General features: G+C 35.3%; 2 protein-coding genes across 2 annotated transcripts in view; one reads left to right on the top strand and one right to left on the bottom strand.

Annotated features, from left to right (window-relative positions):
* The window catches only part of LOC144851949 (protein cornichon homolog 4-like), a 59,740-nt gene that overhangs the window by 20,718 nt on the left and 23,397 nt on the right, over positions 1–15,625 (bottom strand). The gene's annotated exons all lie outside the window — the stretch shown is intronic.
* LOC144852752 (integrator complex subunit 7-like) lies at positions 4,591–15,395 on the top strand. Its single transcript, XM_078710714.1, has 21 exons — positions 4,591–4,705; positions 5,045–5,174; positions 5,264–5,410; positions 5,948–6,085; positions 6,345–6,391; positions 6,862–7,061; positions 7,635–7,872; positions 8,271–8,482; positions 8,689–8,785; positions 9,131–9,276; positions 9,671–9,808; positions 9,954–10,001; positions 10,322–10,477; positions 10,857–11,051; positions 11,705–11,808; positions 12,543–12,611; positions 12,749–12,902; positions 13,245–13,343; positions 13,763–13,871; positions 14,078–14,163; positions 14,361–15,395. Exons 1-21 carry the CDS (start codon positions 4,609–4,611, stop codon positions 14,649–14,651), a joined length of 2,901 nt encoding a protein of 966 aa, XP_078566840.1. The 5' UTR covers positions 4,591–4,608; the 3' UTR covers positions 14,652–15,395.

The following is a 15,625-nucleotide window of genomic DNA, read 5'->3' as shown; positions in this document are numbered from 1 at the left end:
TTGTATTATTCATGATGAATGTATGAATATTAATTATGCATCGACGGACGTCAGACAATAAATAAATCTAGGCCTCTGATCGGCGGTAGCAGACAAATAACGTGTTTGAGCTACCGTGTTCTCTGAATCATCCCCCACATACTTAGCACTTGTATTATCAACCAGACTTGGCCTAGAAAGTGTGTGCTGCAAATAACGTGTTTGAGCTACCGTGCTCTCTGAATCATCCCCCACATAATAATGTACTTAGCACTTGTATTATCAGACCAGACTTGGCCTAGAAAGTGTGTGCTGTGATTCATTCATTCATTCAAGCTCTTCTTCTTTACTTTATTGGTCTGTGGTTTCTCTAAGGGTCAAGCACCTTAAACCACCGGTCAATACCAATTATTCTCCACAACTTAAAGCCTACTTCTCCTTTGTATTTTTAGTAGGCCTACTGGACTACAGGATACAGTAATCAGACACACTGACTTCACTACTGTATAGAAACGTCTAACCAATCCGATCGTGACGTGTCCCTTTAGATGTGTCCCCCTCCCCCCAAAAGGGGTTTGTGGTTACCGTTTTGAAGCATAATTATATTTCCCCTCATTTTGTTTCATAGGAAAGTGTCCCAAAGGAGATGTTCTACTGTGTTTATTTTTAACTAGGTGGGGTGGGGGTGGGGGATGTGTTTGCGGCTACAACTAAATTGATAATAAGATGATTAAAATAATGACCATAAAATAAATGCATTAATTCGTCGGTTTCTTACATGTGGCTTCATTCCACGAAATATGTTAATAACGTTCCACAAAAAAAGAAAAACACGAAGGAAGTGGTTTTATGTCTAATTAGCGGCCTTTCACTTGTTCTGGGAATCTGTAATTAACTTGATTAGGTGTTTAATTATACCTTCCACTCAGTATAATAGTCCTACAAAGAAAAGGCGTGAAGAATGCTGTTGTTTCGTATATCATTTCCAGTGTAGACGAACCTAAAGTATACGTAGGCCTAAAAGCTCTGTCTACACATTATGGCTACACAATCAAACTAAATTGACAACAAAACTGTGATGTGCCCAAATATGGTAGTGATATGCCCAAATATGGTAGTGCTATGACATCATCATGTCCATATATGGGCATCACATTCGTTTTGTCACATAAAGTGTGATAATGCAGAAAAGGCTTAATTCGATACGTTCCCTTCAATAGGCCTACTCCACGGTAATCGAGCAGGAAGTTTATTTAGGAGTAGGCCTTAGCAGGATGCTTAAGCCAGTGAGGCAATTTTGAGTTGTGTGGGCTTATTGACGAAACACCACTTAACGGATTATCCTCTTGCATTCAAGCTTGTCTTGTAACAAGATAATAAAGCTACTAAACTATCACTGCGGGGATTTATTTGAACAGGGACAGAAAAGAGCCGTGTTAAGAATTGATTGAGAAACTTAAAAACAACAAGTAATTACTTAGGCCTACTGTAAACATTAACAGTAATTAGCAAGCATTCACCTTATGGTATATTTGTTGCATTTAATCCGTTTATTAGTGCGTTTTGTTTAATCCGCGAAAAGCTTTTAAGAAGGAAGCCACAATGAGTCGGATTACGGAATTCCGGATTACACGGGAGTGTGAGGGATGGGGTCCCTTGACACAGTTACAGAACCCCTACTTTGGAATACTAGTATCCATATTTCATTATTAGCATTAGGGGACACTTTACCATGAAATGAACGAGGTTCAATGTGTTTTAATACTACAGCCAACACCTTGAAAGGACATACACTATTAACACACTCGGGAGAATTTCGAGTACTTGAAATCGTTAAAACATTTACGATGATTATTGTGTACATTTCGTGATCCTTGCATAATGTACTGTGTAAACAGACATTAAATTATAATCTGTGAAGAGTCATACGTTATAAGGTTGATTCAGTATTATAACAGTTGTGGAGTTATCATCATATGAATGAGCTGTATGCAGATTCCCACAACCAGCTAATTAACAATGTGACGGTAGGCACTAAACAAAGCACTGACTCATAGACAATAGGTATACATTAGAGAAGCCGCAGTATACCTACAAATATGTACCGGTACCATTTATAGTTAACCCGCCCTTATACAACAACCCCCACCCTTTTCCTGAGGGTAGTCGTTGTTTAAGATTGGTCCCCACAGAGACGCAACGTAGGGACATGTAGATGCAACGCAAGCGAGTTTTGACCAATGACAAGCGACAGTTTGAATAATCCATCGCTTGTGATTGGTCAACAAATCACGTACGTACGTTGCGTAACGTCTTAATAGGGAACGAAGCATGTATACATTTTGAAGTGACAATTCAGCTTTGTCGTCATCAAATTCATAACACCATTTTGCTAATGCGAACGCGGCCTTCTTGTCATCAGACATTTACGTCAACAGTCGTATAAAATCGTTCTTAACGAGCAGTATTAAATGAGATAGGTTGGTTTTGTGGTGTTGTGACCCCACACACGATGATGATGTAACCAAAAATATGATCAAAACAAAGCCATTCTCGTTTACTACTAAACAACAAACAAGCAGTTTTCCTCTCATTTTCTACTACGGTATTTTATTTATTAATGACGTAGGTCAGAGGAATGTTCGGTGGTTTCTAAAGAAAATTGTCGTGTTGCCATACAGAAAATCTAATTAAATTCTCAAGACATTCTCAAGAAAAATATGCTTATTTTAAAGATGTATTATCAAACCCAAACATCAAAAATAAAGATAAATACAAATCAGACTTTGAATTTGTTTAGTTTTGATAAAGTTATTAATTTTCCGATAAACCAGAACAAAAAAATGATTTCTCCTTCTTTACATTTAAATTCCGTTATCTTTCAGAAAATGGTATTCTGGTTGACTATTTCATAAATTCAGGTTTTATCAGGTAAATATATTTCTATATTATTTATTTTCCATCTAATTTGAAGTGAATATTCACACTAATGACTCTAAAATAGCCTGTTCAACCAAAATAATTTTGAGCAGGGAGCAATATCTTTAAGTACATGCCTAGTACTTGGAAAACCTACACATTCATTGGCGGGCACTGGTGGTTAGATAAAATAAACATTTTGTGAGTTCAATGTTTTTAAAAGTATGTTAATTATATACGGTAACGGTCGGGGTAAGGGTAGATTTGTTTTGGAGTAAACTATTTTACTCTAACGCGAGTAAACCACGATCAAAACATCCGGTTCATCTAAAATTCCAAATCGGATTGTTGCCCAAATCGGATTGTTGCAGGAACCACACTTACCGTCAATCAATCATGATTTATGACACCAAGTGGTGTTTGTCTGTTTGACTAGGGGGCAACGCAAGGACGTGTGCGCAACGCAATTAAAGCTTGGTTCACACAAGGACGCAACGCAAAGACGTAAGCCGTATAAAATGGATACGGATAATCAGGGAACATTATTTCTGACGTAACAATCCACAGTGCTGAGTATATGGCATACGTGTATAGACAAACGTGAAACGCGCCAGGCCCCTCAACCAACACCCTGTATAAAACGTGAAGTGAAGCCCTTAATTTACCGTAATCAGTGACCTATACATTTAAGTCCCGGATGATTTTTAATAGATACCCGGTAAGTTTGTCAGTAGCAATTTTTTTTAATGTTTCATATGCAAGTTACTTGCGCAACAAATCGTTAAAATCGCTAATAACAACTCTCCAGTACTGGCTTTTGTTACCTTTATGACTCCATGCCAATAATGTATTTTTATCTCTTCGTGTTCACCGATCCCGAAAATATACTAGGCCTACCATTAATTATTGAGAGGACATAGATAATCTATTTTAGACAGATGGGCATGGCATAATAGAGATTGTAACAATGGTGTTTATTTCCGCTGTTAATAAAAACTGTTAAAAAGCCTGGGAAAGTAAAAGATGCATGTACTCCTGTATTGTTTGTTTTTGTTTTGTTTATTGTTTGTTTATCTATTTATAGAATATTGAAAATTTCTAAAAATATTCGTTTCATATTCAACAAATAAAAGCAAGGCCATTAAATAATAAATGAAACGTAAATCACATACAATTTTTCGTCGTAAAATGACATTGTGATCAAATGATTTACTCGACTCCTAAACTAGCCTACGAGCCATAGCCTAGTGATACACGGACACTGGTGTACGTTATAAATACTAACAAATAGGCATAATAAACTTTAATTGTGAATATTTATTTACTGTATTAACAAATGAATGATATATCAATATAAGTGCACCGTATTTATGGAGGTGGACATGGTTTAACAATGAAATTAGGCTTTAGTAGGCTTAACCAATTGTCCATTGATTAACGATTCACAGTAAAATCCTAACTTTTATTTCATGACAATTTGTTAGTTTTCTGAAATGGTTTATTTGAGCATGGAGTACATTTTGTATTATTGGAAATAATGATTATTATGATGAACAGAAATGTATTGATTTGCCGTTATGTATTTTTTATAAATCGCGCCTGATAACAGAACATTTCTGTATATTGCCCTCTATAGTTTTCTGATAATAAAAAAAAGTTTTATTAAATAGCGGGCGACAGATCAAGATTTACTTTTATCAAAATACAAACATGGCGACCGTCGCTGCACGGCTTACAAGTTTTGGAGAGGCAAGTTATGGGGAGCCTGAACAAGATGCCAACTCAGCTCTCATGGAATTGGATAAAGGTATACATGTGTATCATTTATCAGCTTGTTTCTTAGAATATTATCCATTATAAAGTTCATTTATGCATTAATTAAAATTGGCTAGGCCTAGGCCTAGTACATCTGCATTCGAGGTGCGCGCAACTAACGGCGCTCAGTTGATATTTCCCGCCGACGTTGCAAATGTATGAAGGTAGGCCTAGGTCCAGCAGTGAAACGTCATAAATTGGTGCCAAAAAAAATGACTAAACAGAATAATTAATTTATATTAATAATTATATACACTAATGCATTTTATAGACTAGGCCTATGCCTATTTAATATTTTATTATCATATTCTGTATGTTTGTTTTTTATTAGGTCTGCGTTCGACCAAAGTAGGAGAACAATGTGAAGCTATTGTGCGCTTTCCACGGATGTTTGAGAAATATCCATTTCCAATTCTTATCAACTCTGCATTTCTCAAATTAGCGGACGTTTTTAGAGATGGGTATGGGTATTATTAATAAACAATTATTAATTAATTATTTGCAATGCTGTGTGCAATAATAACGTTGATATTTATTTTCTAATTTACAGAAATAATTTTCTACGCTTGTGTGTACTGAAAGTGACGCAACAAAGTGAGAAGCAACTGGACAAGATTCTGAACACTGACGAATTCCTGCGAAGGATCTTCTTCGTAATTCATAGCAACGATCCAGTTGCAAGAGCTATAACGCTCAGGTATACAAAATGTATTTAAATCTAACAAGGCCCCAATATGCTTTAGTAACAGTCACATATCAATAAAAAATTGACTGATAAAATTCTTGTTTAGTAATGCACTTGTCAATTGTATGAGATAGGGATGCGTAATTTAAAAATAATTATTGATGCAGGAGTGCATCAAAAAACCTAAATGGTATGTCACATCAATAAACAATGGTGTTAATGTCTGTCACTTTACCAGGGATGCGTAATTTAAAAATAATTATTGATGCAGGAGTGCATCAAAAAACCTAAATGGTATGTCACATCAATAAACAATGGTGTTAATGTCTGTCACTTTACCACCCACCATATCATAAACGACATGGTCACAATGCATCAAAATGGGTGCGTCATGGTCACGTAAAGGTAAGTCACTTTTTTGATGCAGAGGTGCGTCATGGTATTCATAAATTATGATGCACATCGGACAAATGATGCACCTCTCCCGGAGGTCTTATAGTGGATCATACAATTGACAAGTGCATAAGTATAACTTTGTTTGTGTTGCAGAGTTCTAGGTGGTATTGCCCCTATCATTGCTGAGCGTAAGAATGTCCATCACAGCATCAGAAGCGGCCTAGACTCTCACGATAAAGTCGAGCTTGAAGCTGCTATATTTGCTGCAAATAGATTTGCTGAACAGTCAAAGTAAACATTATTATTATTTTTTTTTAATATTATAAAATATCAACAAATTTTAATAAACAAGAGAAAAATAATTTTAAAATAGATTTGCTGAACAGTCAAAGTAAACATTAATATTCATTTTTTTTTAAATATAAAATATCAAAAAATTTTTAATAAACCAGAGAAATAATAATTTTAAAAGATTTATATTTAAACTGTTATTTAAGTATGTATTATATATTGAAAATTAATAAATTATAATTTATGTATTATTTTCCAGGGTTTTTGCAGTTGGTATTTGTAACAAGTTGTCTGAGATGATAGAGGGTATGTATATTCCGGGTTCGAATCTCAGTTTGGAAGGTTTTTTCTCATTCTTCATTAATTAATTGCCAGTTTATCAATTGAGCGGTTTAGATTTCCTTTGCCTGTAAATTAATATTAATTCACATGTACATAGGTTCTTGGAACAGCTCTGAGTTGAGAACAATAATTTAGTAATGCACTATAATTACAAATGAAATTCGAAAAGGCTATTCAAAAAGAGTAGAGGATCATCTGCAGGTATGCTGATCTGGTAGGCGCTGCACTGATGGCATACATGTGTCCAGGGGCAGATTCCTGGTGGGACCCAATCCTAAATTTCGCAAATTGTAATGCAAAAGATAAGACATCAAATTTATTTGTGTCCGTGGAGAGCTTTATCCGAATTTCCTCAGTTTCCAGTTAAGCTTGATGACAATAATATATACCTTTACCTTACATTGTTTGTTTATGTCAATTTATTTCTTATCAAGGTCTTGCTACGCCAGTTGAAATGAAGTTAAAGTTAATTGAAATCTTCGAACATATGCACCATGATGGTGATTCAGCATTCAAAGTGCGCCACCTATGTGTCAGCAAGTTACAGTCGTATCCAGCCCGGGATTTTGTACTTGTTACTTTGCACACCATGTCAAAACTGGCTAGCATGTCATTGGTAGATATTCCTGAACAAGTAAGTACTTTGGTGGTTACGATGGCTGCCTATCAAAAGTCCTGGGTTAAATCTGGTTCCAAACCAATTTTTTTCTAATGATTCCAAATGATTATTACTTGTTGTCACACACAGAGAGACAAAATTACATATATTAAAATACATTAAACATAGAGGGGGCTATTTAAAACAATTTTCACCTTTAGCGACGTGAGATGACTCAAAATATCAGGAAACTTGAGAAGTTGTGTCTTTTGATTTTCGACGACCAAACTACGTCATTTTAGTTCATGTGCACATGCAGGAATATTCCTCGCCTCTACACAGGTTTGATGGTCTCTAGGTTCAGGCGATAACTGACGATACATCGATTGACATGACCTAGTTAGGTTGTCGTTCCTTGCAAATCGAAAGCTTCATTTTGAATTCAGGTGGTTAAGTTCTGTCTACACTATCAAACTAGTGATATGCCCAAATATGGTAGTGATATGACATCATCATGTCCATATATAGGCACATTACATTTTGTTGTCATATAAAGTCTGATAGTGTAGACAGAGCTTTAAACTTATTTAGTTCTTATATTATCAACAGATTTGCCTTCTTCTCAAGTACTTACATAATGACCCACGGCATACGGTGAAAACAATCGCTCTTCAGGACCTGCACATGCTGGCTAATAAAGCACCGCATATGTGGACGACGGAGAACGTGGACAGCCTGTGCGAATTTTGTTCAACGACTACCTACAACGGGTTAATCATTGGCGCCCTCACAGTGCTAAGTGCGCTGTCCAAGACAGTCGCCTTGAACATTTTAGATCTTGCTCACAGTAAGTGAAGCATATTTTTACTTGCCCATTCCACTAGCCATTACTTGCCCATCTCATTTTCTCTTGCTTGCCCAACATATTCCTTGTTTAATACTTGCCAATCGTATTCATAGTTACTTGTCCATCATATTGTTACTTGCCCATCATATTGTTACTTGCCCATCATATTGGTAATTGCCCATTCCACTAGCCATTACTTGCCCATCTCATTTTGACTTGCTTGCCCAACATATTCCTTGTTTAATACTTGCCAATCATATACATAGTTACCATCATATTCCTTGTTACTTGCCCAACATATTGTTACTTACCCTTAAGATTTCATAACTTGCCCATCTTTTAGTTCCTACTACTTTTTTACTGTGTTTAACTTTTTAACCCGTTAATTTGATTGTCAGATTCAAGAGTTGTAAAGTTATGCGGTGACTTCTGCTACGTTCCCAATGTCACCATAGCATCACATTCCATCCAAATCATGACAAATATCGCCACAAAAGGTCTACCTCAATCACAGGCGAAGTCAGTGGTGCAAGAGGTTTCCATGGCTACCGAATCTCTCATTATGATATGCGCATTGCAGGATGGGAAGGACGCTATCAATGCTATTAAAGTAAGTTTATATAATACCAAAGAAATAAAGGCAACATATTACATATTACTTCATTTAATTCCAAATTGAATCTCCTATATATTTAGGTGATATTTTAAAATATGTATGAGAATTTTACATTATTTTTAATTCCAGTCAAGAGTTAATATTATCCACTGTATCTTCCTTTGATATTTTTTTAATTTTATGTCCTTTTTTCTCTCCAGATTGCATTGACCTGTGTTCGAAGCCTATGCCAGGCGCATTCATCTTTATCTCCTGAATTTGTCGAAAATCTATGCAGTTTAGTGGGCAGTTCAACTGGTAAGCATTTTTCCAATCTCCTCAATTTAACCAAACAATGTTATTAAGCTCTGTCTACACTATCAAAGTTTATGTGACACAAAAAATGTGATGTGCCCATAATAATGGACATGATGATGTCAAATTGCTACCATATTTGGGCATATCGCTACTATATTTGGGCACATCACACTTTTTTGATAGTGTAGACAGAGCATTAGTTCATCATGAATAATTTCCTTTAAGGTTCTGAATTCAATTTTGTTTCTGGCAAAGTACCACATTGTTGATGACTTGTCAAGGAATTGTAATTTAAAAAAGAATTTTTGCTTACAAAATATGATTAAATTTCACTATTTTTTGCAGATAAAGTTGCTGTTCTTCTTTGTCAGTGCTTAGTGACCTTAGCTCAGTTTGATCCCTCTTTAGTGTGTGCTTATAGAAATAGTTTGCAAGAGTTACTGAACATAACAGCTCAGTCTAGTATGGACGAAACGCAGCAAAAGCTATTTGTAAGTTCCGTCTGAGGATGATATTTATATACTATAATGCACTGTACTCAACATTTTGTGCTCTAAAGGCACTAATGAATGGTTTAACGTGATGGATTACACACTTAAGCTCAAACTATCAAACTTTATGTGACAAAATAAAAATGTTATGTGCCCATATATGGACACAATGATGTCACATTACTGTATTTGGGCACATCACACTAGTTTGATAGTGTAGACAGAGCTTTACACATTTCTTTCAAAGTTACAAGTTACAAAAATACAACACAAAAACAAGTATTCCATTATAAATAATACATATAAAAAGTGAAGACACATAAAATTAAAAATTATATAAACACACCATTTAAAAACAGTCATACTCAAATATTATTATTATTATTATTTTTAGATATCAGTTGCGGCCCTTCTTCTGTTAAGTCAGAACAGCTCAGACAAACCTAAGAAACTGTCTGAATTCTTTTTGGACAAGTTAGGCCAGTCACAGGACTGGACTGTGTTTAGAGTGGCACGACAGGCAGCTAGGCTGGTAAGTAGCCATTTCTAAAAAATCTAGGCCTAACTGTGGCATTTTTAGGTGCATACTCCTATAAAAAGTTAAATTAAAGTTAATGTTTTTATTAATTAGACAGCATAAAATAAAATGTTTTTTGTCTTGTCTTCTCAATTTTCAGGGTTGCCATTGTGTTGCTGCAGACCTCTTTGGAAATCTAACTACAAAAGTTAGTAATTATCATTATATTATGCTTTTTAAAAAATACAGTTAACTCTTCCTTGGTCTAATATGCCTGGCTTTCCAGAAATATTGGTATTCTAAATATGTTTTAATTGATGAAAAACAAATTTGTACCTTTTAGACCTCATGAAATTCCTAGTTTTTGGGAGAGTTTCCCATGTTTCCCAGAGTCTGGTATTGGGAGAGTCGACTACAATATACTCCACCATTGTTAATTATAGAAAACATTGTTGTATATGTTTGCAAAAGACCAGTGCTTTATGTTGTTAGCGGTTTTTCACTTGTACATTTTCTAATTTCGTTTAGGTAGCTTCTGAGCATTATTACTTCTGGTTGTCAAGCCTGAATGAGTTCTGCAAAGCTGAGCAGCTATTTACGGAACCTTCCCTGAAGCTGTTTAACTTAACACAAAGCTTAGCTGAGGCCACTCAACATTATGAAAAGGGGATAGTTGCATTGAAGGTAAGTAGATGTTATTCCCTAATGCGTGGTTCCAACTAGAGAGACGCAACACAACGACGTAACGCACCATAAAGGATTTGACCAATCACAAGCATTGGTCATTTTTTCTTTAGGCTGGTCTTTTTTCTTTTAAAAAAAAGACCAGCCTAAAGCTCAGTCTACACTATCAAACTTTATGTGACAACAAAATCTGATGTGCCCATATATGTACATGATGATGTCATATCACTACCATATTTGGGCACATCACATTTTTTGGTCAAACTAGTTTGATAGTGTAGGCAGAGCTTAAGATGTTAGTGACGACCACTTCTGGTCGCATCAAAATATATAAATATTAGTTATTATTGCAGTTTATTAAGTTAATAATATTTTCTAGGCTGCAACAACCCCAACCCACCAACTACAATTTCAATGTGAGTACACCAGGCTAAGATGCGATATGCTACATGCATTCAAACTGTTAATCACAGCCTCAGCCAGCATCAGGACATGCCCACCACCTGCCATTGCCCCGGCAGTAGCCATGTCAACTGGCGTAGATCTACAAAAGTGTGGTCGCATGGCGTTACAGGTAAATATAACAAGGTTATTGACTAATTAGATAGAGTTCATAAATTATAAACCAGGGGAAAAAACAGTTTTACCAGTTGTTTTGTTTCTAAGATGACTATACAGCAACACCATAGAGTGGCTAGGAAAGAGTTCAACAATCGTCTTAGCAACATAACAACTGACAACTAAAAGTCCACTGTTTTATAATTTATGAACTCTATCTCATTACTAAATCAAAACCAGATGAAATTGTTTTCACAAGTTTTTTATTGACTGTTTGTTTGTTTCAGAATGCATCAAATAAAAGTGTTTATTGAAGAATGATTTGTCTGTTTTTCCTATGATTTGAACCCATCACCCTAGGTTAATTAAGCAAGCATAAAAAATGGTACAATTTTGAAAGCAAGACTAGGAAAATTGAATTATTAGCAGTTTTTGTTTCTAAATTAAGCCATGTCTACACTATTAAACTTTATGGGACAAAAAATATGATATGCTCATATATGGACACGATGATATATCAGTACCATTTGTGGGCATATCACTACCATATTTGGGCACATCACACTTTTTTTGGTCAAACTAGTTTGATAGTGTAAACAGAGCTTTATAATTGAATGAAGCGATAACATTTAAAGTATTTTTTAGTTTTTTTAATTGTTTATTTTTTAGATGCAAAATTGTCATGGTAAGCTTCGTCAACTTGGTAGTGCATACTCAGCATTAAAACAAGCTTCATTTGATGCTGATCCCAAAACACTGGAAAACATCACTGTGTATCCTTCTATACTCCACCAAAATTTGACTTTCATACGCATCCAACAGCGAGCACAATCTCGGCAATTACAGGATGGATAAACTATTTTATAATTTATTGTGCTTATAAACTATGTCTCATTTGAGGCTTACGGAGTGGAGTTGAAATTGTTGTGAGTTAGATCCCTGGCACTAGGTCAGGATTGAACCCTGGACCTTAGGATTAGAAGACAAGCATGTCAACCACCAAGCTACAACCCAACTACAGATTAGGAATACTTGAAACACTCCCAAAACCAAACACCCAAATTCTTAATACTGTACAATGCAAATTCAAATAAATGAGTGGTTAAGGCAAGGCATTTACCTTACCTAAAGAGCAAATAATATCTGCATGGGTTAGAGACCGACACGCTCCTAGTTCTGACCAAGTCTTCTAGGATAAGGACTATAAACTGTAGGTCCAGTGTACACAGTTTGCCTGTGAGCACTTTAAATAACCCAGTTCATCATTCGAGACGAGTAGGGAGTTACCCCGGTGAACTGGTTCACAAAATAGCCCTGTATCGGGGGAATTACCACCTATCTGATAGGACAGTGATTAATTTACTATTGGTAATCCTTGACTAAAACCTAAAGAAATAAAACAAAAATATAAATTGTTTAAACCATATTCTTTTTTAGAAAAGTGTAAATCAAATTATAGACCTCAACTGTTGTTTTAAACTAAAGTGTTCTTTAACTATTTAATCAGACTGCAAGAAATATGCCTTCTCTTAGCCTACATCATTGATGTGCTTATACTAAGCAATCCCATGTATGGGTAAGTGAAATTTACTTTTATAAATATTGTTAATGTCTACACTATTAAACTTTATGTGAAAAAAAAGTGTTTAACTACAATGTCATATACACAATATTTTGGAAACAACTAACATCATTTTTGTCATTTTCTTTTAGTGGAAAATCTACTGGGAATCTACAAGATGTGTTAGACTTGCAGAGCCAGACGTCTGCTAAAAGTTCCAGCAGGGTGATGCAGGCCTGTTTGAAGGTTTTACAAAACACACAAGAAGCCTTGCAAAGGGCTGAAGGCCAGTCTGTCTCACACCTGGTAAACAGAATCTTTTATTAATCGAATCACCCATCCAACAATCAGCTAATTTTATCTTTACACAAAGGCCATCTTTCGATCATTTCCTGATTATAAAGCCAAAAATATTATGGAAATAACCTTTAAGCCGATTTTTCACAGGAGAAATTGTTTGTGCGAAAGCGTATACGCATGCGTAGAGAGGGATTTGAAAGATGGAAACATGAATATGTATAAGCTGACACTTTTGATTCGCGTGAACCAATTAGCCTAGTGGAAAATCGGCTTAAAGATTATTTCCATATTATTGTTGTTATTTGTAATGATAATGTAATTCATTAATTCACTCTTGTACATTAATAGCACTCGGACTGCCTGTTCCAAGCGTGCCATACATTACTCCATGTGCCTATTGGGTATCCACGCTACTTTTTCCAGTCACTGCAGTCAACAGCTATCAAGGTAATTATTTATAACTATGCAATCTACAGCCCCTATTTGCATGTATCTGAATTAGGTTTATTTATTCTGTCTTTATACTGAATGACACTTTCAGTGCTAAGGCATTGATTTCCAAAGTAGAGAAACATTAACAATATAATATAATAATAATAAAATAATTCAAAGACAACTAACAAAGTAATTTACATTAGTACACACACATTTACAAAAAGCTAACTATCTACAAAACATACAGTATATATGAAAAAACAGGGAAGGAATTCAAGATAAAAGATACTTAATACTAAATCAGTAATATTCTGGATTGAATTTTTAAAAGTTGAAAGTGTCATAGCTTTATAGCTTGTTTTTGTGTCATTTGAAAGTTTGTTCCATAATTTGGTTGATCGATTCTCTTAATATCTAACTTTATCTTTCAGTTAGCAGTGTCTCCAACCCCTAGAGGTGTGGGAGAGCCAATCATGGTACACGTCAATACCAGATTAGCGTTAAAGGTAGAAGGTGTAATACAACATGGACAAAAACCGGGTAAGATTATTTTGCAGACCACCCAAGTGTCCTGATAATCATGGGAGTTTCTCTAGTACTACATTGGCAATGAATTTTCTACCTTTAGTTAAAGCGTGGTTCCCACTAGCGACACAGCGATGTATTGACTCAAAGTATTACTTTACATACTGTACTTGAATGTTTTTTCTAATGAGGTTTTGTTTTAAATATAAATTTTATTTTAGGTTTATTTCGGAAGATAAAGCAAGTAACTCTACATGTGACTTCTTCTATTACACAGCGTCATTCCAAAACAAGTGAGCATTCTAAGGTAAGATGAAATTAGTAGAAATTGCATGCATGAGTGAATTTTCTGTGGCGCCCTCTATTTTTCATTTTTTAGTATATTTTGGCCCAGGTTTTTTCACAAAATTTGCTTGGACAATATAGAAAATGTAAGGCCTTCTTTCATTTTTCATAGCTTGTTTTTCCGAATGATTATCATAGACACATATTCCTTTATTGTAGCAAACTGAGCCAACTTCAAATGATTTGCGGCAGAATGTGGAGCCTCACAATGACTTCTTTAGCACACAGTTCCTCCTTCAATTTGGCATAGCTGGCACTCATCAGGTCAACGTGGAAACCACAGTTATAGATGAAGAAGGAACCATATGGAAGACGGGACCAAAACTATCTCTTAACATCAAAGCGTTTGATGACACGTTATACCAGCGCCCTCAAACATCACAGCCTCCACCTCCGCCATCATCACAGGCAATGCCAGCGGCTCAGAGATCACTTAGTACCAATCGATAAACAAAAATGATTCAAATAACTAAATTATTTTAGTAAATATTTAAGTCATTAAATATTGTGAAAATACATCATGTATGCAGCAATAAAAAAATTGAACAAATAAACATTTTGAAAATGTTTCTGAAGAAAAGAATATCATTGTAAAGATGTAATAGAATGGAGTAACATTATACAGTATGTCATACAGTAGCCATTTTGGAGGATCCAGGTTTTTGAAATAATCATGGGAGGAGGAGGTGGGAGGGTGTATGGGTATGAATTCCTGATCTGAACCTACTGTAGGTCCTATCTTTTGCATTGTAAATTGCGCCCTCATTGGATCCGTCTATAAGTAGAACGCCCCCTTCGAGAATTCCATATTCACGGGACACATATGGGACACTTTCCCTGTAAAATGGTCCCGTAAATGATGATACTGAATATGGCATTATTGCTGGTACTTTTTTCAAGTCAAAATATGAAACTGAAACCAATATGGAAACCTGCAGGCAAATTATGACATTCTTTTATAAATAAATATAAAACATGTAGAAAATATTTCGTTCTTGTTTCTGATTTTTTTTCATCATTTCCACATAAAACAGAAAAATTAACAATGCAATTGCTAGAGTGATGCACTGTACAAGAAGCAATGCCAGTAATATAAACATCTTTTTTTCTTGTTCGTTCATTATACTACTAGTACGTATTAGTAGGCCTACGTAATAGATAGCTTTTAAAATTGATCCGCTGCCCCTCTCCTCTACTTAACTCACACCCACCTACCTACTCATCACACCCCACACCTCTCTTTGATTTAATTTATAGCCCTATGGACTAGGCCTATATACTATACTTTTCAAAATGAAATCTTCTATCAGAGGGGGGCAGGGAGATTGGTGTAATAATCCCAATGAAAGCTACCAAAAGTGATCAGAGATTAATTAAATAACATGTTTTATGGTATAATGTGGTTATAGTAGGCATCTGAAAAT

This window comes from Antedon bifida, chromosome 9 (assembly GCF_963402885.1).
Source record: "Antedon bifida chromosome 9, ecAntBifi1.1, whole genome shotgun sequence".
NCBI classification, from domain to species: Eukaryota; Metazoa; Echinodermata; class Crinoidea; order Comatulida; family Antedonidae; genus Antedon; species Antedon bifida.
Note: the sequence above shows the minus strand (reverse complement) of the source record. Positions and strands in the feature narration are given on the sequence as shown.